At 45.9% G+C, this 27,176-nt stretch overlaps 1 protein-coding gene across 2 annotated transcripts in view; it reads left to right on the top strand.

Annotated features, from left to right (window-relative positions):
- Positions 1–27,176, top strand: part of SCLY (selenocysteine lyase) — a 201,795-nt gene that overhangs the window by 84,812 nt on the left and 89,807 nt on the right. For both annotated transcript variants that reach the window (XM_069213881.1, XM_069213883.1), the window contains exon 10: positions 12,504–12,587. In XM_069213881.1, the coding sequence (XP_069069982.1) occupies positions 12,504–12,587 (84 nt within the window). The remainder of the gene's footprint in view (positions 1–12,503; positions 12,588–27,176) is intronic.

The following is a 27,176-nucleotide window of genomic DNA, read 5'->3' as shown; positions in this document are numbered from 1 at the left end:
GTCTTCAGGTCAATTACCAAAAGTCAACCTTGATTCCAACACAGAATCTTCACTACCTGGGAGCTATCATAAACACAGAACTCCAAAAAGTGTATCCTTCGGAGGAACGACTATCCTCAATAGGCAGGAAGTGTCAGGACCTGTTGAGAGCCAACGCACCTACGGCACGTCAGGTGACATCGCTGCTGGGCTCCATGGCATCATGCATTTTTATTGTCCCAAATGCCAGACTCCACATGAGACCCCTTCAAGAGGCATTGGAGACCAACTGGAGCCAAAGGACAGGTCGCTGGGAGGACACGGTGCAGTTACCGGTGGTAGCACTTCAGTCCTATGGGCTTGCTAATCTATTCAATGTTTATGACTATTGATGAGGATCCCCTGGAAGAGAAGGATAAGTTACTTACCTGTAAATCCTAGTTCTCTTCCAGGGGTATCCTCATCAAAGTCATAAACAACCCACCCTCCACCCCGGACGCACGTCTCCTAGAAGTGCAGGACAGACTGTATTTTGAATCAGTTATACAAATTGTCACAGTAAAAAGAACTGACCTAACTGTGAACCAACTGTCACCTTTCCTTCACCCCTGAGGCATGGTGGGATACTGGAGGTGCTCAGGGTCTTAAAGGCACGGTGCCAAAGTTTTTATGGTTCTCCTGTGTTAACCTGCATGCAGCCTATTGGCTAAGAATGCTTCATTGTTTTTAATGCAGTTTTTTCTATTTTTTCTCTAGAGTTTGCTGCTGCTTACTTCCCTAAGCCTAGTTTTAGGAGCTTGGGTAGATATTTATGCTCTATGGTAGTTTTATAATATTCAAAATAAATAAAAAAATAAAAAAAACTTCATAGAAATAAAGCATCTTAGCCTGTTTTTTAACATGATAGCCTGCGTGACTGTTTTTTTACACATGTATAATATGTGTGTTTTTTATATATGCTCCGGGGTCCCCGCACGAGGGCGGGAATATTCAATGTTTATGACTTTGATGAGGATACCCCTGGAAGAGAATGCGTTCTATCAACAAACAGGGAGGTATGAGATCACTTCTACTTTCTCAAGAGTCGCAACAAATCTGGGAATAGTTAATCTCAAACGGGGCTCAGCTAAGAGCAGAACATGTCCCAGGGAAGCAAAATGAAATAGAGGGTACCCTAAGCGGACTAAGATCCTCATGCCATTAATGGAAGCTCAGCCAGGACACAACCAATTGGATATTCTCGCAGTAGGGAAAACCCAAACTAGACCTATTTGCAGATCTGCACAACACCAAATGCCAGTTCTTTGCAAGCTGGCATCCCGATCTGGTATCTTGGGGGAATGCCTTTTTGATGGCATGGTACCGAATCTTTGCCTACTCTTATCCTCTGGCATGGTACGGAATCTTTGCCTACTCTTATCCTGTCATTCCCCTGATTCTGAGGTTACGGACAAAAATGAATAGGGAGCCTAGCAAGATAATTTTGATAGCCCCAAGTTGGCCTTGCCAACATTGTTTTACAGAGCTTCTCCTACTGTTAGAGAAACCGCACATCCAGCTGACCATGTCTTCTCATCTACTGACAATGAGAATCGGCCAGGTCCTGCACCCGGATCCCTATTCCTTCTACTTATCGGCCTGGTTCCCGAACACAATGAATTCACCCATCTGAACATCAGCACCTGAATGTAGAGTAATACTTTCCAAAGCTAGGGCGGACAGTCTTTTCAAGACTACTCCCACAAATGGAAAATATTTTGTTCATGGTGCCAGAAGGAACGCTTACACCCCTTGACTTCATCTCCCGAACAGATTTTACCATACCATTTACATCTATCACGCTCAGGGTTGGCTCATGCCTCCATAAGAGTGAATCAGGCTGCTATATCCTGGTTAAGACGATCGCCCACATCTCATTCTTTATGGTTGCCCAGACTAATTATGTAGATTCTCAAAGGTCTGTTTAGGACTTTCCCTCCATTCAGACCCCTGCCTCCAGTGTGGCAGCTAAACACAGTATTCTCTCAGCTCATGAAACATCCTTTTGAGCCTATTCATGAAACAGAACTAAAGCATCTCACATGGATGGTGGCTCTTTTAGTGGCTTTAACTTCAGCCACACGTTTCAGTGAGTTCCGAGCTCTGACTATCCAGGAACCCTTTCTACAGTTTAGAAAAGGCAGAGCGATTCCTCGTATAAACCCAAAGTTTTTTCCTAAGGTTCCTTCAGACTTCCACCTTAATAAACCTATTATCTTGAAACGTTCTTTTGCAAAACCCTCCACACTGGCTGAGAGGGCCCTTTATTCTTTGGAGATCAAGCAATGCATCAAATTCTACATAGACAGAACAAACTGCTTCCACAAGTCTTTGTAGCTTATAGCGCTCCACTGGAAGGTCAATCTCCTTCTAAACAAAGCGTAGCCAGATGGATAGCTGCAGCCGTAAAGTATTGCCATCAAGCAACAGGAAACCACTACAGACTTTGGTACATGCCCACTCCACAAGATCGGTATCAATGTCCACAGCTCTGTTTGTGGGAGTACCCCTTCTGGGCACTTGCAGAGCAGCCACCTGGAAGAGTACCCACACTTTTGCACTGCATTACTGTCTCAACTGAACCCCGAAGTGTGACATTGAGTGGGCCAAGCAGTCCTCAGACATCCTTTTCAGTGAAGGTGAGCTACCCCTTCTCCTTCCTGTCATCCTTTTCATCACTCACGCACATTGTTTACAGTTTTCTGTGTCTTCTTATTTGTACTGCTTTCATGTAATAATGTGTTCATTTCTGTAACTATATTTTGTACCCTAGATACTCACCTCAGTATTGAATTTCATATATATATATATATATATATATATATATATATATATATATATATATATATAAGAATTGACTCAAACAGATGATCTCACTAAAGAAAAAGTTGTTTTTCTTCTTAGAAGTCTTTTCGAGTCACGAGACCGAGTGACTCCTCCCTTTCGGCTCCATTGCCCATGGGCGTCGACTCCATCTTAGATTGTTTTCTTTCCGCCATCGGGTTCGGACGTGTTCCTCTTCGCTCAGTTTTTCGAATCGGGAAAGTTAGCTAAATTATCGAAAATTTGACGGTATTGTTATTGTTCGGTACCAGGTTAGTGTTATTGTATCGGCACCGACATCAAGAGCGCGCCGGTGGCCCTTCGGGGCTTCCGTTCTTCACCGAGGCCTGGTCGGCCCGACCACACCCGTCGCCGAAGACTAATGGACCAGTCCCCCTTCTGCTTCTGTCCTAAGTGGCATTCGAAGTATCCCTATACAGGACAGCACCTGGTCTGTAATCTGTGTTTATCACCTGAACACAGGGAGGATACTTGCGAGGCTTGTCTAGCGTTTCGACTGAAAAATACCCTAAGAGATCGACGAGCAAGAAGACTGCAAGTGGCGTTGACACCGAGAGAGAAACCTCGATGTCGGAGAAGAGGAAAGCATTTCCATCCAGGGATCGGACTCGGACGAATCCGAAAGTGAGCGAACCTCGACAGTGCAGCGAACAGTGAGTAAACCTGCCCCGTCCAAAACTCACACAAAGATATTTAAGGCCAAGGGGACGCCACAGCCAGCAGGCCATGGCTTAACCTATCGAAAAGAAGGTGACCAAACATCGGCACCAAAAAAGGCCAGGGATTTGCCGAAGACTTCGACTCCGGTCGAGATTCCGGCACCAAACGCTCTCGACACCGAGAGTTCGACTCACCCAAAGTGAGAAAAATATCGTCAGAACCGAAAAAGACTATATCTGAAACCTCTGTACCACAAAAAGCGGCTTCGGAGCCGGAAAGAAGCCCTTACACAGAAGAGCAAGGACTTTCCAGCCAAATGAAGGAAAGACATAGATTAGAACAGGAATTAAGTATGGAAGAACCGGACCATACACAAGGGAGGTTACATATCCAAAAAGAGACTGGAAAAATACAAACTCTACCTCCAATCAAATCTAAAAGGAAACTTGCATTTCTGGAAACAGAAATGCAGCCTAAGGCAAAGGTGGTTAGAAACAAATCACCACCACCAAGGTTTTCACCACAACCGTCCCCACCGCACTCACCACAACTGTCACTAGTGGGAACACCTCCAATGCAGTCACCCACACATATAGGGTTGACACAGGATGATGCTGATGCATGGGGCTTACATGATGCACCAGTATCGGATAACAGTCCAGATTGTTATCCAACAAAGCTGTCACCTCCAGAAGACAGAACTGCATATACGCAGGTACTATCCAGGGCAGCTACGTTCCACAATGTAGCAATGCGTTCAGAGCCTGTTAGAAATGGGGTCTTTGGTTGACAGTCAGGTTACCCCCTGTTCAAGCAAGGACCCTCACTCTAGTTAGGAGAAAAGAGAATCACCCTCAGCTAACCCCTGCTTACCCCCTTGGTAGCTTGGCAGAGCAGTAGGCTTAACTTCAGAGTGCTAGGTGTAAAGTATTTGTACCAACACACACAGTAACTTAATGAAAACATTACAAAACCACACAACACAGGTTTAGAAAAATAGGAAATATTTATCTAAACAAAACAAAATCAAAACAACAGAAATCCAACATACACAAGTCAAGTTATCAATTAAAAATCAAAAAGAGTCTTTAAGTAGTTTTAAAAACACACTAGCGCTGCTAGAGTGAAAATGTACTTGGTGCGCGTCAAAAATAACCCTGCACGGGCGGGTATGCGTAAAAAATAACTCCGCACGGCGGTACCTGAGTCAAAAATCCAGCCGCACGATGATCCGAAAATCCCGCAGCGCAGGTTGTGATCTCCCAGCCTCCGTCAGCGATGCTGCGCGTCGTTTTTCCTGCGAGCGTCGTTTCTCAGCTGAAGAGCCGCCGGCGTGTAATTTATTTAGCCGCAGATCGGATTTGCGTCAATCTTTTCCCCGCACGGCGCTCTGTGCGTGGATTTTCTTGTCTTTAGGCTGCCAACTTCTCCTTTCAGAGTCCCAGGACCTGGATGGCACCACAGGGCAGAGTAGGAGTCTCTCCAGAGACTCCAGGTGCTGGCAGAGAGAAGTCTTTGCTGTCCCTGAGACTTCAAACAGCAGGAGGCAAGCTCTAGATCAAGCCCTTGGAGATTTCTTCTCAAGATGGAAGGCACACAAAGTCCAGTCTTTGCCCTCTTGCTCTGGCAGAAGCAGCAACTGCAGGATAGCTCCACAAAGCACAGTCACAGGCAGGGCAGCTCTTCTTCCTCAGCTATTCAGCTCTTCTTCCTCAGCTATTCAGCTCTTCTCCAGGCAGATGTTCCTCTTGGTTCCAGAAGTGTTTCTAAAGTCTGTGGTTTTGGGTGCCCTTTTTATACCCAATTTCTCCTTTGAAGTAGGCCTACTTCAAAGTAAAGTCTCTTTGGAATGTGAAATCCTGCCTTGCCCAGGCCAGGCCCCAGACACTCACCAGGGGGTTGGAGACTGCATTGTGTGAGGGCAGGCACAGCCCTTTCAGGTGTAAGTGACTACTCCCCCCCCCCACCCTCGCCCCTCCTAGCACAGATGGCTCATCAGGATATGCAGGCTACACCCCAGCTCCCTTTGTGTCACTGTTCAGTGTGAGGTGCAACCAGCCCAACTGTCAAACTGACCCATACAGGGAATCCACAAACAGGCAGAGTCACAGAAATGGTATAAGCAATAAAATGCCCACTTTCTAAAAGTGGCATTTTCAAACACATAGGCCCTCATTCTGACCCTGGCGGTTCTCTACCGCCAGGGCCAACGGTGGCGGGAGCACCGCCGACAGTCCGGCGGTGCTCCCTTGGTCATTCTGACCGCGGCGCTTTGGCCGCGGTCAGAACGGGAAAACCGGCGGTCTCCCGCCGGTTTTCCACTGCCCCTTAGAATCCTCCAAGGCGGCGCAGCTCGCTGCGCCGCCGAGGGGATTCTGACCCCCCCTACCGCCATCCTGTACATGGTGGGAAAGCCGCCATGAACAGGATGGCGGTAGGGGGGGTCGCGGGGCCCCTGGGGGCCCCTGCCGTGCCCATGCCCATGGCATGGGCACGGCAGGGGCCCCCTAACAGGGCCCAACTATGCTTTTCAGTGTCTGCGATGCAGACACTGAAAAGCGCGACGGGTGCTGCTGCACCCGTCGCACGCCTTCCACTCCGCCGGCTCGATTCCGAGCCGGCTTCCTTGTGGAAGGCGCTTTCCCGCTGGGCCGGCGGGCGATCTGAATCAGATCGCCCGCCGGCCCAGCGGGAAAGTCAGAATACCCCTTGCGGTCTATTGACCGCGGGGCGGTATTCAGGCGGCTTCCGACGGGCGGGCGGCAACCGCCGCCCGCCTCGGTCGGAATGACCACCATAATCTTAAAATCAACTTTACTAAAAGATGTATTTTTAAATTGTGAGCTCAGAGACCCCAAACTCCACATATCCATCCGCTCCCAAAGGAAATCTACACTTTAATCAGATTTAAAGGTAGCCCTCTCCTACTCATTCCTTATCTGGTCAACAAACTAAGTCAAAACAAACTCAAACTAATACTCATAGCACCAACCTGGGCTCGCCAACCGTGGTACACAACACTGTTGGGCTTATCGGTAGTACCCCACATCAAACTACCAAACATACCAGATCTGTTAACACAACACAAACAACAGATCAGACACCCGGATCCAGCATCGCTCAATCTAGCAATCTGGCTCCTGAAGTCTTAGAATATCGGACATTTAAATCTTACACAAGAGTGTTTGGAGGTCATTAAACAAACAAGAAAACCAACAACAAGGCATTGTTACGCAAACAAATGGAAAATATTTGTTTGCTGCTGCCAAACTAACCAGATCCAACCACTTCATGCCTCCACAAAGGACATTGTAAGCTACTTATTACACTTACAAAAGTCTAATCTAGCATTCTCTTCCATTAAAATACATCTCACTGCAATATCCGCCTATCTGCAGATTACACATACAACATCGCTTTTTAGAATCCCAGTCATAAAAGCATTTATGGAGGGACTAAAAAGAATCATACCCCCAAGGACACCACCAGTACCTTTGTGGAACCTTAATATTGTATTAACACAACTCATGGGCCCACCATTCGAACCCATGCATTCTTGTGAAATGCAATATCTGACTTGGAAAGTAGCCTTTCTAATAGCTATCACATCACTTAGAAGAGTAAGTGAGATACAAGCATTTACTATTCAAGAACCCTATATACAAATACATAAACATAAAGTGGTTCTCCGTACAAATCCGAAATTCTTACCAAAAGTCATATCACCATTCCACCTAAACCAAACTGTGGAACTCCCAGTCTTCTTTTCGCAACCAGACTCAGTAGCCGAAAGAGCATTACATACATTAGACATAAAAAGAGCACTAATGTATTACATTGACATTATTTCAGACAACTTCAACTCCTACAGGCTAAACCACCGCTTTTTGGGGAGATTACTGCTTGTTAGTCTATGCACAGCATGTGTATCTGCAGCTGCACATGCCACCGAACGGAAAATGTCACTTACCCAGTGTACATCTGTTCGTGGCATGAGACACTGCAGATTCACATGCGCCCTCCCACCTCCCCAGTAGCCTGTAGCCATTCTTAGTTGAATGAAAATTGTAAATATGTAAATAAATATTCTTTTGATACACATTAAGTACATACATAACTACTTCATTGCATGGGCACCTCTAGTATACTCACAACTCCTACCTCACCCTCTGCGGGGAAAACAATCTAAGATGGAGTCAAGGCCCATGCGCAATGGAGCCGAAAGGGAGGAGTCACTCGGTCTTGTGACTCGAAAAGACTTCTTTGAAGAAAAACAACTTTTAACACTCCGAGCCCAACACTAGATGGCAGGATAATGCACAGCATGTGAATCTGCAGCATCTCATGCCACGAACAGATGTACACTGGGTAAATGACATTTTCCATATATGTATGTAGGTATATATATATATATATATATATTATAACAATATGCTCGAATTACTGCTTGCTACTGTGATTCAAGCATGTGAATCTGTTGTAGTTTGACTCTTGCTGTAGGCAAGACTGCTGGTTTAAGGATCACAATACTTATGTTTGTAGGTGACTATGCCAATCCTACAACAAGTAGCAACTGTCGTCCCAACCCTCCCGGCTCACAAGCAGCACCTCACCAAAAAACCCAAACAGGAGAAGGTGATTTGGGGTTGCCTTTACGCATGGACTCAAGAGTATGGCAGCTCAGGGAGTGACGTGGTTAAAAGGAGATTACCCCTTTCTCACATGAACAACATGTCTCAAGCAAACACAGGCAATGAAGAAGATGCAGAAAGGTTTCAATAGGTTTTATTTAACAAAACTGCAATCTACGATAAGTTGCATGGGCTGCAATGAGTAGGATAATGAATAATGCAAGAAACAGAACGGTAAAGACAAGAGTCATTAACACAAAGACCTTCACCATCTTGCAGTGACATGAGATATAAAATATGTCCTAATACCCTAATGTCATGTACCTATTCTCTAACCTAAAAGAGAACTAGGTGTGTTAAACCTAATCTGCCAATGCCATGTCCATGAGAAGAGCCCCCCAATCCTCGTTACCTTGGAATGATGTCTCTAGCTCAGACTCTATAGGGACACGAAGACTGGGTCAGCGTCAAGGCGACGTGCAGCACTGATAACAGCGATGACTTCTGGTCAGAAACCCTCTGACATCTGTCTAAGTGAGGTGCATTTATACAGATCTGCTTGGACCCCTGACATAGGTCTGTTCCCAAACAATAGATAACAAGATATGCTTGTGACGGCAATTTATGTAAACAATTCCTTCAAAGGCGTGAAGAGGGAAAGTACCTAATGTGAACACCTACCGTTTGTTAATCTTTGTCACTGATATTGACGCCTTTCCGCGCGGCACTGACAATGTAAAACTATAACACAGGTCTAACTAGAAACAAGGCAGCCATCTTAAAATATATAATTAAATAAATGTGTTAAAACAGAGCAAACTAAGTACGGTAAAAGTCACTAGGTGACGGGGCACAAGTCTGCAAGCCAAAGGCTAAGCTAGCTCTTGTTTCCCTTTAAAACAAGATAAGATTCACTACAAGTCTATGAAAGTTCCAATACTGGAGTAAGAAAATAATTTACCTACCTATTACTGTAGTTCTCCAGTTTTGGAATCTTTCATAGATTAGCATGCGACTCACCCACCTCCTGAGGGAAGCTCACCTTTGCCTCTCTCAGTTCTGTATCATCTGTAAGCTCTAGTGCTTCGAAAATTGGAGGGTCAGGAGCTTCTGTTGGGAGGGTTCTACAGGGTGGTGTTGCCTGGTTAGTGCACTCTTAAGTTTAGTCATTTTTTAAATAACGACTCTGATAGACTACTAAACTTTGGGACTAAAGCCTCTAAGTTTATGCCTATATTGGCATTACTTTTTCAAAGGTACTGGGGACTCCCATCTCAACGACAGGGAATTATTCAAGCATGTGAATCTATAAAAGATTCCAATGCTAGAGAACTACAGTTACAGGTAGGTAACTTATTTTCCTTTTGCAGATTCATTTTTACACTAAGCACAAATATGGTTAAATACAGATAGAATTAGCAAAATATGAATATAGATAAATACAGATTGAATTGTCAAAAAGATACTTGTAACACATAAATATATGTTCTCCAGTATTGGGGTATCTTTCATAAATTCACATGCTTGAATCATTCCCTGTCGTCGAAGTGGGAGACCCACGGTAAATAGAAAGCAATAGATTACATTTTACTGTTGAAATCAATGGAAAAATGCATTCACTTTAACAGTTTAGCAGCTCCATTATAAAAGACCCAAAGTCCAGCCAATCAGGCGTGACCACCCTTTAGAACATAACATACGTTTTCAATAAGATTTCTTCAAGCAGTGTAATAGAAGACAGGCTAGCCGTGTTTCACTGAGAAACAGCGGATTAACATTATGAACTATAAGTAAGTCATTAATGACTGAGGCATAAGCAGGCACAAAGAACATTTTATGAGTGTCCCACACTGTAGATTCAGAAGTATTTTCTCTGTTGAAATACAAATAAGTGGCACTTGAATTAGCTTGTTTGAAGTGTGCTACACAATTTAATTTTGTTCCAGTGCACATTGTTGTATTGAGTGCCTGCCCAGTAAACTGTGGAGTAGGAGTTCTTGAGTTTGCAGGCACATAATGGACAACTGTCAAGAATGATTCTTCGAGATGCCTCACTGGTGTGGCCATGCTCCATCAGACAGGTAGATGCTTTTAAACAATTACCATATGACAGATTGCGCAGGCAGAATGCCCTTTCAGGTGGAAAGGAAGGTATAGAAGCAACCGATATCCTGGAAATAGGAAGATTCGCACTCCATTGTAATGCCGTAGCAAGCAGATTTTCCTGTCATTATGCAATGCTAGCGGCAGGCAGGTAGAATAATGCACCAAATTGAACCTGGAGAGAATGCAGAAGAAACAAGGCTGTTAGAGGGCAGTGGATCCAGGCTGCATTCTGGCAAATTCCTTTCAAGATTAGACACAGGCTTGTGACCGGCACCTTCTTTGAGGTAATTTGAAGATTTGCAGATGAGTGCAGAGAAGGTCTAAGTGGCTTTTACTGTTGCTAGGCAATGACAATGTAGCTCGTATCAGGCAGTCAGGAGAAAATATTTGCCGATATGGGGCTTTCAAGGGCAGCTGAAGGAAACAAGACAGTTAGAGAACGGAAAACAAGGCTGCTCAGAGAGCCCTACATGACAAGTGAGGACAAAACATTACTGTTGCTTTAAGACAACCAAGGAACCAAGGAGTACCACAGTTCCAGAAAGGAGCACAGTACTGACAATCGACCTATATTTTTCTCCAGTTTATGGAGTGAAGAACCTGAACATGGACCACTTGTTTTTTTTCACTGTAAACGTATTGTCACGGGGGAGCTGTTCTCTTCATTCAACATATTAACATCTACATTGGAGGACATATTAACATCTACATTGGAGGCATGTTTTATTTTTCATTTTTTTTCACCATGGCTTTTTCACTCACTATCATTTCATCCTCCATAGGTAGTTGTTTCAGGATTAGAGACTGCCACAGAAGAGTTGGAATTTCTATCATTGGGTGAATGGGTCTAGGGCAACAAAGGGGGGTGGCAGAGGAACAAGCACTTCTGTCTCAGTCATTGCCACCCATCTTGCCACTGCATGCAGCTAGCGCCAGCTATGTACGCATCTTTGTTCTTGAACTCTGTGTGCCAATTTGTTTTTTTTCTTCTTGGAAATAAATAAATTTCAATCTTTCTCGAATGTCCTCTAATTCCCTCAGGGCTTTGGTGTTCCTCCCTTGCTACCACTTGCCCTCTCCAGAGATTTTTGACAATATGACGGGTACAAGAACTGTTGCTGAATAGTTTGCATTGTGTAATATCAGCCGGAGATCAGTTCATAATTGGTGACATGCATCTGCATTTCTCCCTCTGTTCGAGAACCAAATATATACTAGGGGAACAAGCATTGGCATATATTTCTGGCTCGTATGTTGAGTCCTGATTAACACAATCCCGCTGGATTAAAAAAAAATCCCCAAAGACTGTACGTAGGTTATTTGATTTACTGTATATAGTTTAGTTTCTGTTCCTGGTGTATTTATGAGACTTTGTGTGATAGTATATTTTCTCTGTATTTCTCGATGTAAAATAGTCCCTTGTGCATTCCAATGCAAGCACTCCAAAGGAAACAGACCCCCACTCTATGTACATTTTTAAGAACTAGTAACAATAAGTCAGTAGTTGTGTTGCCAAGCCAATCCTAAAAATAGCTGTTTTGGCCAATTAGACTTGTTTTTTTAGTTAAAACTTGGTTCATAATAATTTACAGGCTACCAAAATATACAGAAAATAAAAACCATTGAATAGCTTTTTGTGACACAATTATCTCAATTGAATGGATGTTCACCAAACCATAAATAATGGCCAAGAGTGAATAAAGTTGTATTTTAGTAATTGGCAAATCAAAAAATCATGTTCCAATCATTATGATATATTTGGTGTTACTTGTTTCTTATGTGTGCTAATGGGAGTAATTCTGTCAAAACAGACTTCGACTCACTGACTAGTCATTTCTTATTGAAGTCTGGACCATAAATGCAGAGTGACTATCGCCGGAGGGGAGGAAGGGTTTGGGTGGGGAGTTCATAATATTAAAATATCACAAATAGTGGCTTTACCTACTGATTGTTTTTAATTTTGAGAGAATTATTTCTCTATATAAGTGATGTAGGATCACGCATGTGTGCTGAGATGTTCTATTGTTAAACATATAATGAACATATCCATGGACTTGTGTTACAGTTGTTACTTATTTCCAGTATGTCCTTCTCTCATACCCCCTCAGTAGACACAGTACCCTGTAAGGGAGATCACAGTTGCTGTGCATTAGTTTACCAAAAGAGGAACAGGAAATGTAAAGGTGATGTTACAGAGAATGGATTAATGGTGGGATTCAAATTCTTATTGTCCTCTTCTTACAGGCAGCCGAGATGGTGAACCAACACTGTGAGGAGTATGAATTTCACTTAAGAAAGGTTAGAGACTACCTGGAGGAGCGACTACAGGTGAAGTTTATATTCATGTTCTCCGCCTTTATGTGCATACTCATACTAGGGTCAGAGAGCCTTTCTATTCCATTTGGCATTTCATAACGGGCTAAAGCTCTTGGTAGTTGGCTTTGAAAGGACATGGCCGCTACTGGTGCCCCTGTCACTTTCCCCTGCTCCCCAAGATTAACTTTAGCAGGCACAAGGAGGTTTCAAGAGAGAGTTAAAGAGAGGGAATGAGGGGGAAGGTATACAGAAAGCGATCAGAGAGAAAGAAGAGGTGACAGAAGGAAAGAGAGAGCCAATGGATGGATGAAGTAGAGAGATTGTGTGATCAGACGAAAGGAGCATGGCTTGTTGAAGCATTTTTGCCAGGGCTACTTTTAGTTCCCCATTCCATTCTTGGCTCCTACTCCCTAGCAGTCAGTACATGTGCTTCCTCCAACTATTGCTGGCCAAAGTGTTCAAGCTCCCACTTATCATTCCATGCTTATATTTTTCAAATTTGAGTTTACCTGCGAACCTAGCTATTTCTTCTCATTTTTGATTCTGTGCGTTAAGTCCTACTTATGATTACATGCCTACAATCCTCTTTTTTGACACAGTGTACAATAATCATACATGAATGCGCAGTAATAATATTCACTTATGAACACTTGTTTTTAACAATCTTATATCCTATCCCTCTTCTCTATTTTTTCAAGAGTCATACTTCCACTTTAAGAAGCACATGAAGGGGTGTACCTTAACTGTAAAAAGGAACAAGAGATATCGATCCATGTGCAGTCACTTCTGTGCCATTATCCCCCCGGTTTGCCTACCTTGACTCCTTTAGCTATCTGTTCACCTACGTAGATCAATGTCCCTGGTCTTCTGTCCCCATTTTGTCTTTACATTTTTTCTGTTATCTTCTCTACAGATATATATTTTTTATAGCACGCTGGGGTTATCTGATTAATGTAAAAGGATTAAGAGCTACTGGTCTGGTGGAAGCAGAGCTGCGTGGTAAAGAAGAGAATATATCATCTCTTATGTTTACTGCTTCGCTCCTTATGTCATCTTGTCATCCAGGGCACTTCTGTGTGGATTCCTTGTGAGCCATGCCATGCTTCTTGAGCTTCTTTGAGTGTTGACATGTCAGAATGTTTTGGAGGAGCAAGCAAACATTTTCTTTAGCAGCGACCATTAGGATAAACCTTTAGTAGTAGTGGCCTTCCAGAGTAAAAAATCTACAGGTGCTCTGGAAGTCTGATCATCATGTACCTTTTCTGTATTGTGGGAACACGATTAATTTGCTTGCCGTTCCCCTCACTAGTGAACAAGATTTTTACAAGATGCACATCAACACTACAGGTGCCCTAGTTTCTCCAAGACCTAGTGGGGTCCGTCTTGCCAGAGCACTAAGTGCGAGTGTGCCTGTCATGCCACGAAGGCCTTATGCACAATCATTGGAAGAGCCATGGAAGGCTGAGACAGAGTCAGAGACAAAAGCCCCTAAACTGTCTAAGAAGCTACAGAAAATGCAAAGCTCATTTGCAATTGTACCCAAGGCAGCTGGGAACATTACTCAGCCCAATCAAATTTCATGTTCCATAGTTTATAACTACACTCAGTGTGGTGTTGTAGTGTGGCGTTGTGTCAAATTGTCTAGGATCCATTGTAGGCTTGTGTATGCATTACTGGCTATATAGTTTAGTTGATGGAGGATGTCTTGAGTGAGTCCGATAGAGTACAGTTGGAATTGTTCTCCGATCTGGTCTCTGAAGGATTTATGCAGGTGTTAAGCATTCCAGGGTAGCAATAAAACTATTAGGTCATTGGAAAGTGCCTTGTCAAATGCAATGTCAGAGACAAGCTTAGAGATAAAAGTGAGATTGTAGGAAAGTTGGGAGTGGCAATTTGGGCAAGACGTGTGCTTACGCTGGATTTGCAGCGGACATGTGGCTGCAGCTATGAGTCTTATTACCTAAAAGTGCTGCGCTCCAAGAAGCACCTTGAGATTAGGAGTTATTTCCTATTGTACTTAAAGTTCTGTGAGGATTTTCAGAAGTGATATGTACTACACTTGCACAGCTATGTTTAGTTTAAAAATGTACTACACTTGCCCAGCTATGTGTAGTTCAAAAATCTAATCTCATTTATTAAAAACCTTTCACAAACTTAATTTCATTCTGGCATGAATCTCAATATTACAGTCCCCAAATCACAATTCATGATTGGAAACCCCACCCTCCAAATTATGATTCATGAATTTGGAAGGGTGTCTCAAAATATGAATTGTGAGAAATTCCATGTTAAAACTTTGTTGAAAGGGAGCACGTTTTGTATTAGATTTTATGAACCATGTACCCTTCGGACCTTTGAAGGGTTACTCCATATTTGTGGATGCAGGTATGAGTGTCAGTGTCATAGAGTGATCTATAAGGAATAGAACGCTCTGGGCCTCATTATGACATTGGCGGCAAATGTCGCCTACCGCCACGGCGACGGCCGTCAACATACCATAGCCATGGCTACCGACCATCCATGGAATTATGACCGTAGCCAGAATACTGCCAGAAGGCTGGCGGAATTCCGGCTATGGTCATGGCGGTGGACGACGGTAAGGTGGCGCTAATGCCAGCAAAACACCGCCTACATTATCATATTCCATGATACGGCCTGGCAGTGTTTTGCTGGCGGACGCTGCTGTTGGCAGCAGCGCCGCATCCTGTCTCCTGCCAAAGGGCCCCCTGCAAGCAGGTAAGTCGGGTTCTGCAACAGCAGAGGGGTTGTGGGGGGTGTTGTGTGTGGGGGTGTGTGTGACTCTGAATGCGTGCATGCGTGTGTAATGCGTGTGTGTGTGTACGTGCATGTTGTGTCGTGTGATTGCGTGTGTGCCTGGATGTATGTTCATGAGTGTTTCTGTGAGTGTGTATGAATGTAGGCATGCGTGGGTGAATGTGTATATGCATCTGTGTATGGAGAGGGGTAGAGTGGGAGAGGACTCGGGGGAAGGTGGTGTGAAAGACCCCTACCAGTGCCAGGGAAGGAATTCCCGGGCACTGAGAGTGTCTACCGCCATGGTTTCCGTGGCGGTACAGACACCACGAAAACCATGGCAGTGAGCGGGGTCAAAATGCCATGGGCGGCCTGATGAGGGCCGCTGGGCCAGATACTGTAGTCTTCAACCCGGCGGTTATTACCGCCATGGCGGTCGGTGGGTTAACTTGGCGGTTTGGCTTTGGCCAAGTTGCCAATGTCATAATAGTGGAGGTATGTACCACCAGCCTGTTGGTGCTAATACCTCCACTATTACACCGCGCACCGGGGTCATAATGTTCACCTCTGTCCTTATGTCCCACAGTTTTGAGAAGCATTTCAAGGATATATTGGTATTCACATCAAAACCACTTTGTGGACAATGACACATCAAAATGGTTACTCTCTATCATTGGCGCAGAGTTGGCCAGAGGGCTTCAGAGTGTTCTCTACAGTAACAGTGCAGCACTGAATGATGAGGTAGTGTAGGGCTTGCTGCAAGGTGAATGATTCTATATTTTCCTTATGCCAGTTATTAGGTAGTTCTGTTGTGTAGCCATTTTACTTATAGCTCCATTCACGTTAGTCTAATACACTAGGCCACTGTGCACCTTGACCTAGATATATTTTATTCAGCTTCGCATTGGTATTTTTACAACAACAAGTTTTACGGTCTTGTTTTAATTTCTTCTATCAAACTGTTTTGCTTAGTTCAGCACTGTGTTCTCAAACAACTCATTCTTGATCACTCTGTGCTTCAGTCAAGGCTACAGTCTGGTACATTGCCGGTAAACGTGGTAGAAGTTTGTCTCCAACATTCATAGAAAATACTCATCCTTACGTAGGGACATTTTCTTAGAACTTCTGCAGTGTTAATTATAAAAACACTTTCTAGTCCTTTTACACGTCAAGAGGGAGATTCCAACTAGGGAACCACAACTTGAGGCTGAAAGCTCCGTTGCAGATGCTGACGCAGATTACAGGCCTTTACTCAGGTATGAGGGTTGATGTCCTCCCGGGGGAACCTGAAAGGCAGGCTTAGAGCTTAACATGCTGTGCTCAAAATATGATTTAGATAGGGAATATCCCCTCTATACTAGCGGCACTATGATAGCATTATTCTTATGCTTTACTCTCATTGTCACCATTTTAATATTGTTGTGTTGTGTAGTTCTGGTTATTGTAGCTCACGCTTTGCTATCCAAAATGCAGTCGTTTTATTAAACCAATCTTTAAAACTTATACTGCTTTTATTGTCATTTATATATGAGAGTGAACTGTGTATGAGAGAAACCGGTTGTGACCTGAGTGACCATGACTTCCCTGAGAAGTATCGATATGTCATGCGCTCGGCTGCCCAATCGTCTCTACCTCTAGGGAGAGATGAGGCCCTGCTAGTTTGCCAGAGCAAAGTCTGCATTTGGAGCGACAAGGGTCATCCACCGTGGGTCAGACTCAGTCCCCCACACTGTGGACGATCTGCTGCTCAAAATCCAGTAGTCTCATTAGAATAATGAGAGCCTACGCGACATGGCGCTGCCAACGTTTGGTCAGGCTCTAATTTTCGGGTCCTCCGGAGTATCTCTGTCTCATTATATGTAATGACACCTCAGTATCGTATGCGGAGACGTCCATGGTACTGAGGGTTTCCACCACAGCTGTATAGGTAATCCTATTACAACTGGCGGTTTTTCAAGCTTGAACTTTAAAAGGAAAACCCCATTTTGGCGTGCCTTCTCTGAACCCATAGTTCTACCATCATGGCGAATCACCAAAACTTACAAATAGCTGTTAACATGAGACAACCTCTCACAGCACACTTACTAGTAAATGGCCTACCGGCCCAGGGAGCTCCGGTCACATTTGTGGTGGACGCCCACGCATCTTATAGAACAGAACTTTATTACTCTTGGGTCACATTTCCAGCAGTCGATGGGAACACAAATACATTTCACACATATACGGTCGCGAACGCGCCTGGACAATACAGAGCGTATGCATATTTAGAGATACCTCTATCTTATCAAGAACATAATAATTGGCTTGATGGCGCCCTACCCCATACAATATTACCAGTTAGGTTAGGTCCACTAAGTAATGATGGTCCTACCTGGCCTTTATTGGCCACTTATACACCACATCCTGTGGTTGGGAATTTAGCAGTAGCTGAGGTTCGTCGCTTATACATTGAGGTAATAGCAATATATAGACGGTTAGTACAATTTGTGATGCAAACTTTAAATACAAACCCAACACGTGCTTCTCCAGCACATCCACATGCAGTAACACCAGGTATAAATCCGGCGACTGTACATTCGATTATGGGTAAAGTACCAGCCAAACGAGAGGAAACTCCGTTTTGGCTAGCACAAAAAATAAATACACTGGAAGCAGTATTTCCCCATACTAGACCTCAGGATAAACATAGAATATTAACAATGTGCTTGCCCTTTGGTATGGTCCCTACAGTAGAAAACTGTAATACATGGGGCACGGTATTTGCCGCGCTCTATACAACTGCACATGGTACACCGACACTTGCCAACCTACCGTAAGTGCTCAAACAAATTCAAGATGAATACGGGGCTGCCCCGGCCCTAGATTTGGGGATGCAACTGATGGGCAACTTTGCCACAGTGTCCTCAATCATTTGAAGTAACCTTAAAGGGGAAGCAGTTGCACTTGCAGTGCGCATGCGGCTCCGTGACGTCCGGCAACAAGATCAAGATCGAGAGCTGCCTAAAATAATAGCGGAAACATATTCAAGTATCGGTCGAGATAGCTTAGGGGTCAGACCACAAAAACCTCAATTTCAGGGTAAAACAAATAAAGATAACTCCAAACAACAACCTGAGGGTAATAAGAAACGCTGGGATAAAAAACAACAAACGCCTAAAAAAGAAAGAGGAGAATCTCCACGTACGGAGACCCCACAGAATAGGTATAATCTCAGAAATAGAGACAATATCAAAACGCCTGATAGATACCAATATACTGATACACGCCAATCTCGTTCCTTTCAGGACTCATCGGAAAAGAGAAATGAGAGAGGTGGGCGATCAGAGCGAAGAACAGAGTATGTGAAACCGCGACAGCAATCACAACGCTCTTCGGAGGTTTCTGTTAAAAAAGGAAGAGAAACCAGTCTAACAAAAACAACAATTTAAAAAGAGAAAGGTGGCAGCAGTCTCAGTTCGACATGCCACACAGGAAGAGGGTCCTCTTGAAGAACAAGAACTGGGCTCTAGCATTGCTAGACAGTGTGGCAGAGGTCACAATAGTTCGCCGGAATCTTCTAGAGGTGAAAGCAACTGATGACTTCATACAAGTAGAAACAGCTGACATGCTTCTCTCCAAGCCTGATAGGGTGTACAAAGTAACACTGCAATCAGAAGAAGACATTGAACACACAATACACGCAATCTTTTGAGATCGCATAGTTAAAGTGTATGTTCTCCAGTATTTGATCTTTCATAGATTCACATGCTTGAATCATCCCCGTCGTCGAGGTGGGAGCCTCACGGTAACCTGAAATACACATAGCAGTACACATTGTACACTATGCCCCAAGGGCCCCCTTAGATTCTTTTATAGTCTATCCATGTCGTTTTGCAAAAAGACCTAAAGCTGAACCTCAGCCAATCAGGCGTCCACACCCTCTAGAACACTCCCAACAGAGGCTCTTTTCCTCAAATTTTCTACTGCACGTCATGTGAAGGGAGTCTCCCCGAGCTCTGCTCAGTATACCTTTCTGACAGGAATTTTTCTCTTTTACCATTCTATTCTAACATGTCTCAGCAGACTAAGAAAGGTCTGTTTAGAGATTGTGGCAGCTGTGGGAAGGAGAGACTTCATGTTGATGACCCCCACAGAAAGTGTATCTACTGCCTGCATCCTGACCACAAGGTGAGAGACTGTAAAATCTGTCGCACCTTTAGTCAGAAAACTCTCAAGGACCGTGAGGGTAAGCTTCTGTTGTGGCTCCAGAGACAGAAGGCCATGGAAAATCCATCCTCAGATGAGAGTGAAGCATCATCTCGCTCCCTCAAACGTCCTGGAGAAAAGGGAAGACTGTCTGAGGAACCCCCAAAGAAGGGGCTGAAGAAGACAAAACATAAATTCATGGAGAAACAGGGGCGCCAAGAGCCTGCTACTGCCGGATCAGAGACCCAGGCAAAACTCCTAAAAAAGGTTCATTCAGAGCCCACGAAGCCTGTGGGAAAAAAGGCTCCCACAAAAAGCGCCTCTCTGTCACTGTCGCCGACGAGTGATCTGGTAAGGCCTTCCTCTGATGTCCCCAAAAAACGTTCGTCGACGTTGACCCCGTCGACGGTCACAGCGACGACAATGACGTTGACATTTACTACGGCGGTGTCTCCAATGATAACAACATCATCACCGCTTTCATCGATGACGATCATAACTGCTCAAATATTCAAAAAGGCATCGTCGACGAAGACCTCGTCAACAGCGGAAGCAGAAATGGTCCACCTGTCGACGACGGCACCTGTCCTTGAGGATGAGGAAAATGACGTCGACAAGCACACCTGTGTCGTCGACGAGACAACCCTCGACGAGAGATCCGTAGGCGAGCGACCCGTCGACAACACCACCACCGTCGACGACAGATCCGTCAACGGCACAACTGTTGACGAGAGTCCCGTAAACGGCAACACCGTCGAAGAGAGAACCGTTGACGAGGGGATGGTCGACAACGAACATTAGTGTCAGCGGCAGGGATGGAAGTTTTGTCCACACAATCGTCGACCATCATGCCCCCCTCTGGAGAATTCGGAGCACAGCATGAGTCCACAAGATTCCTCCCTCTTTCTTTTATCTCCATGGGAGAAAGACCATCATCAATCCTTCCAAGACATATGTCTCCAAGCAAAGTCTTGCCATATCCCCCGCAACATCTCCTGGATGACGATGAGGACAATTATTCCCAGGATGAGGGAATGTTCGGTGCAGCCAGTAGTCCATCTCAGCTGCATGTAAAATGCCAAGACTTGGATGAGGAGGAAGAAGGGCAGCAGCAGCTCTATTATTCCTCAACTTTATATCAGGAGGCTCTTCATACCCAACGGGGGAGCAGGAATCTTCTTTCCCCATGCCCAGGTCTCTTGTGACAGATCTACAGGGTATGCTCAAAGACTACTATAGACGGTTCCCAACGTCAACGCCGGTAACTCCATCTAGACCTTACAGTCAACGGACACCTATGCAGACACCTATTAACAGCCTCCCAGGAACACTGCACAGAAGTGTGCCATTGGTTCCACCGCCACAGGATGACCACATCTCGACAGATGAAGAGAGGGAAGAAGGAGAGATTTCTGAGGCGGCCCCTAGTGAGTGGGATGACTACCTCATTCCCAGACCGTCACCGCCGCCAGCAGGACCGGTTGATTCAGCTCCTGAGGACATCGGGGGTTTCCACAACTTAATGGAAAGGGCGGCCAAGAGATTCGACTTGCCTATTATTTCCCAGGAAACAGATTGTTTCTTAAATGATTTCAAGGAACCATCAAGGAAATCAGTAAGAGCGATCCCAATAGTGGACTTCCTATGGCAGGAGGGATTGAAGGCAATGAAGAACCCAGCCACAGTGCCTTCGCAGATGCCAAAGCTGGAAAAGACATACAAGGCCCCTGACAACACTCCAGGCTGTTTAATATCGCAACCAAAGCCGGATTCTGTAATATTCCAGGCTGCACCACGCCGATCAAAGAACCCTTCGGCACCTATCGCAGCGCATCCAGACAAGGATGGGAGGAGGTTGGATAACATTGGTAAAAAGTTCTCCTCGGTGGCGGCGATCACAGTAAAGGCGGCCAACTCCTTGGCCATACTAGGGAGGTACGATCGCCAGATGTGGGCGGACATGTCAGCTTACGTGGATTTGTTACCTGTGGAAGTCATGGTGGTAGCAAAGAAAGTGCTGCAAGAGGGTGAGCGAATCGCAGCAGAAATCATTGAATGCGCGATAGACATTTCGTTAACAGGATTCCGGCAGCTCGCAGGAGCAGGGGTCTTGCGTAGACAGGGATGGCTCAATTCTACATCTTTCCACCCAGAAGTCCAGAGCCGCATTCTAGATATGGCGTATGATGGGAAAAGTTTATTTGGGAAGCATGTTGACGACATGCTGCAGTCCATCAAAACAGATACTGACACTGTGAGGTCGCTTGGTACCTTGCCGTACCGCAGGCACCCCTTTCGTGGGGCAAGAGGCAGAGGAAATTACTCCTTTTGAGGGGGTTTTCAACAACATAGACCCCAGTATCAGTCCTCTACAGCAGAACCCAGATAGCAATACGGCCAACATCAACAGCATTACCGGTTACCACCTACCGCAGCATATTGGCACCCGGCGAAGGGAAGACCAGCGCCACAGGGAAGAGATACCAGCAGAAACAAATGACCAGCTAGCCATACCAGCTTCCTACACAACAAGGGGCTCCAAGGTCGGGGGTCGCATCACTTCTCACTTCCTTCGTTGGAAAGTCATAACATCAGACAGGTGGGTGTTGGACGTGGTGGCCAGAGGGCATACTCTGGAGTTCATACAGAAACCACTCGACGTCCCTCCGTCGGGCCCTCCACCTCCACGAGTAGCCCAACTCCTCAAAGAAGTACAAGTGATGCTACGCAAGGGAGCAATAGAGCTGGTCCCTGCTCCTCACAGGAAGAAGGGGTTCTATTCATGCTTCTTTCTGGTAAGGAAACCTTCAGGAGACTGGCACCCCATTCTGGACTTAAGGTCGCTAAAAAGGTTTCTGAAGAAACAATCGTTCAGGATGGTAACACTGCAGGACATCTTGCGCCTCCTGAGTACCGGAAATCATATGGCATCCATAGACGTACAGGATGCGTATTTTCATGTTCCAACACACTGCAACCATCGGAAATTCTTCAGGTTCAAGGTAGCTGGTATGCATCTACAGTTTCGGGTCCTACCTTTCGGTTTAAAATCAGCCCCCAGAATTTTTACAAAGATGCTGGCTCCAGTAGCGGCTCATCTTCGCCAGTCGGGCATGCAGGTGTTTCCCTAGCTCGACGACTGGCTCATCAAAGCACCCTCAAAATGTCAAAATCTCTCTGCCTCCAGTTGTTCGACGATCTGGGACTTACCGTCAACTACCAGAAGTCGCATCTTCACCTCACGCAGACATTAAACTTCTTAGGAGCGGTACTGGACACTGTCCAAACCAAAGCGTACCCGGCGCAGGAAAGGTAATTAAAGCCCAACAGGTTAGCCCGCAACCTCTCGGCAAAAAAGTGTGTTTCAGTTCGCACTTACAAGTCATTGCTAGGAATGATCTTGTCATGCATTCCGCTGTTTCCAGACTGCAGACTGTATATGCGGCCCCTGCAAGAGCAATTGGATGTGCAATGGTGCCAGGTTCAGGGATCTTTCAAGGACAAAATTCTCATCACACCGGAAATGAGAGCAGCCATGGCTTGGTGGGCGACACCGGCAAATTTGTCCAGCGGTCTCACGTGTCTTCATCAGGTGCCTCGCTATATCGTCACGACGGATGCCTCCCTCGAAGGTTGGGGTGCCCACCTTCAAGATCTTCAAATCAGTGGGTCGTGGACTCCAAAGGACAGACAGCTCCACATCAATCAGCTGGAGCTCAAAGCAATAGATTTCGCTCTAAAAGCTTTCTTGCCAAGGCTTCAGGGCTCAGATGTCTTAATCAGGACGGACAATACCACGAGCATGTTTTACCTAAACAAACAGGGTGGCTCAAGATCTCTACAACTCTCGCAACAGGCTCAAAACATCTGGAAATGGGCCATAACGCACAACATTTCTCTGAAAATAGAGCATGTCCCAGGACACACCAACGTGTTGCGGACACCCTGAGCAGGACAAATATCCCCTACCACAAGTGGGAACTAGACCAGGAGATTCTGGACCAACTCTTCCAGTTATGGGGCAAACCAAACATTGATCTGTTTGCCACGTTCGAGAACAAAAAAATGCCTTTACTACGAAGCTGGCTTCCCCAAAGAGGATCGTGGGGGAATGCGTTTTCGATGAGATGGTCCGGCATTTATGCCTACCCCTTTCCTCCGATCCCACTAAGACTGAGAGTCATCAGCAAGATGAAGGCAGAGGGTTGTCGCCTCCTATTAATAGCACTGAGATGGCCCAGACAGGTATGGTTCACGGACATCCTCATCCTCTCGGAACAACCACATGTGCTACTCAAACGGAAGCCAGCCCTATTAACGATGCACCGGGGCCAAGTCAGACATCCGGATCCGTCATCGCTCCACTTATCGGCCTGGCTCCTGAGTTTCATGAGTACTCCACCGTAAACATCTCTTCTGAATGTAGGGAGATTCTAGCCAGAGCTAGAGTGGTTACTACCAATAGAACCTACAGGTTGAAATGGAAGCGTTTTTGTCTGTGGTGCGCAGCTGAAGGGATCCACCCGATCTCCTCCCCTCCAGAACAGGTACTACCGTACTTGTTACACCTGGCAAAGTCTGGACTCTCATACTCTTCGATCCGCGTGCATGTGGCGGCAATTTCAAGATACTGCAGGTCTCAGGATACGGTTTCATTGTATTCCACCAGAATTGTAAAGCAGTTCCTCAAAGGCCTGTTTCGTGCTTTTCCACCAGCGCAGAAGCCACCACCATTGTGGTCCCTAAACGTGGTCCTGGGGCAGCTCATGAAACCTCCTTTTAAGCCCATCCATAGAGCGGAGTTAAAGTTCATTTCATGGAAAACGGTGTTGTTGCTGGCTCTTACCTCCGCTAAGAGAGTAAGTGACATACAAGCATTCACCATCAAAGAGCCTTTTCTTCAGTTCATCACTACTAGCGTGATTCTGAGAACGAATCCTAGGTACATTCCGAAAGTGCCCTCAACTTTCCATCTGAATGAGCCGGTTGTTTTGAAAACCTTTTTTCCTAATCCGCAGACAGTGGCAGAAAAAGCATTGCATTCCATGGACGTTAAAAGATGTCTAAAGTTTTACCTACAAAAGACTCAGAGCATATGCAAGTCAGACCAGTTGTTCGTGGCCTTTGGAAACGCAAGGAAGGGCTGTGCAGTATCCATACAGACTGTGGCTAGGTGGATTGGCCTGGCAATCCAATTCTGTCATATTCAGGCTCGTAAGCCTCTCCACAGCAGTGTAAAAGCCCACATGACAAGGGCGGTTGCTGCATCGGCTGCTCTCTTCGCAGGAGTACCCCTACGGCAGATCTGTAGAATGGCCACATGGTCCAGCCAGTCTACGTTCACGAAACACTACTGTCTCGATGAGGCGAATAACATGGACACAGCAGTGGGTCAAGCAGTCTTGAGGCATTTGTTTTGTTAAGGGGAACCTCTTGGATCATCCCACCTCCGCAACCAGGGTAAGGTGAACAATGGTTTCTTATTCTAATCAAGATTAAATCTGTTCTATTTCTTATGCTTATGCTAGAGCCTGATTATCGTAGCATGCCACATATTTGTTGTAATGCAGAAATCTATGTTTATTATGAATGATGGTTACTTACAGAGGAACATTATTACGTTGCCATTGAACACTAGCTGTATTGTATTGTATTGTAATTGTATGTTCGATGGCATCTGTCGCTGTAGATACGCATGTTCTGCAATAGCTCGCCATCTGGTGTTGGGCCGGAGTGTTACAAGTTGTTTTTCTTCGAAGAAGTCTTTCGAGTCACGGGACCGAGTGACTCCTCCTTTTGTCTCCATTGCGCATGGGCGTCGACTCCATCTTCGATTGTTTTTTTTCCGCCATCGGGTTCGGACGTGTTCCTGTCGCTCCGAGTTTCGGAACAGAAAATTAGCTAATTTCGGAAGATTTTCGTCGGTATTGTTGCGTTCGGGATCGGCGTACTTAGATTCCACACCGCATCGAAGAGCTCCGGTGCCCTTCGGGGTAGTTTTTCGATCCTCCGTCGGGGCCTGGTCGGCCCGACCGCGTGCTGAAGAACGCCGATGGAACGGACCCCGTTCCGTTTCTGCCCCAAATGCCACAATAAATACCCCTACACAGACCAACACTTGGTCTGCAACCTGTGCCTGTCAACTGAGCACAGCGAAGACACCTGCGAGGCCTGTCGTGCGTTCCGGTCCCGAAAAACACTCCGAGACCGTCGAGCCAGAAGACTTCAAATGGCGTCCGCACCGACAGCCCAACGGGAGTTCGAGGAACAGGAAGAAGAAGGTACCTTCTCGATCCAAGACTCAGACTCCGAAGGATTCGACGATACACAAACCGTGAGTAAGACGTCGAAAACCACACAAAGAAACATTTACAAGGCCCAGGGGACGCCACTGCCACCAGGCCATGGCTCGACCCATAAATTCGGTGACCGACCGTCGGCACCGAAAAAGGCCCAAACAGTGCCGAGATCGTCCGACTCCGGTCGAGACACCGGCACGCAGCCTTCTCGGGACCGAGAAAGTGCTGGAGACAAGCCTCGACACCGAGATGCCGGTGTGGACACGGCTCGACGCCGAGACAGCGGCACCGAAACAGATCGACGCCGAGAGGTTTCGGCCCCGAAAAGGAAAAAAGTCACCTCGGAGCCGAAAAAACACGCAGACAAAGTTTCGATGCCGAAACAAACTGCAAGCGACCCAGCTTCAGGCTCTTATACAGAAGAGCACTCGCTAACCTCCCAAATGCAAAAGCATAGGTTTGAGGAAGAGCTACAAGCAACTGATGTGGACCATACGCAAAAGCGTATCTTCATTCAGCAGGGGACAGGAAAAATAAGCACCCTTCCCCCCATTAGGAGAAAGAGAAGGTTGGAGTTCCAGACGGAACAAGCACCACAACCAAAAGTGGTGAAAAGAGTTACACCACCACCCTCTCCTCCGCCCGTGATTAACGTTTCACCAGCACACACTCCATCACACTCCCCAGCTCACACCACCATGAGCCAGGGTGACCAAGATCAGGACGCATGGGACCTATACGACGCCCCAGTGTCAGATAACAGCCCGGAGGCATACCCTACAAAGCCATCTCCACCAGAAGACAGCACCGCGTACTCTCAGGTGGTGGCTAGAGCAGCACAATTTCACAACGTAAGCCTCCACTCAGAACAGGTCGAGGATGATTTCTTGTTCAACACACTCTCCTCCACCCACAGCTCCTACCAAAGCCTGCCTATGCTCCCTGGTATGCTCCGGCACGCAAAAGACATATTTAAGGAGCCGGTCAAAAGTAGGGCAATCACACCAAGGGTGGAAAAAAAGTATAAGCCGCCTCCTACGGACCCGGTTTTCATCACTACACAGCTGCCACCAGACTCTGTTGTTGTAGGAGCAGCTAGGAAAAGGGCCAACTCTCACACATCTGGAGATGCACCACCCCCAGATAAAGAAAGCCGCAAGTTCGATGCAGCTGGTAAGAGAGTCGCAGCACAAGCTGCAAACCAGTGGCGCATCGCGAACTCCCAGGCACTACTTGCGCGCTATGACAGAGCCCACTGGGACGAGATGCAACATCTCATTGAACATCTGCCCAAGGACTTCCAAAATAGGGCAAAATAAGTGGTTGAGGAGGGACAGACCATCTCCAACAACCAGATACGTTC

The sequence above is a fragment of the Pleurodeles waltl genome, chromosome 11 (assembly GCF_031143425.1).
Source record: "Pleurodeles waltl isolate 20211129_DDA chromosome 11, aPleWal1.hap1.20221129, whole genome shotgun sequence".
Lineage (NCBI taxonomy): Eukaryota > Metazoa > Chordata > Amphibia > Caudata > Salamandridae > Pleurodeles > Pleurodeles waltl.
This window is presented reverse-complemented; position numbering and strand designations above follow the sequence as displayed.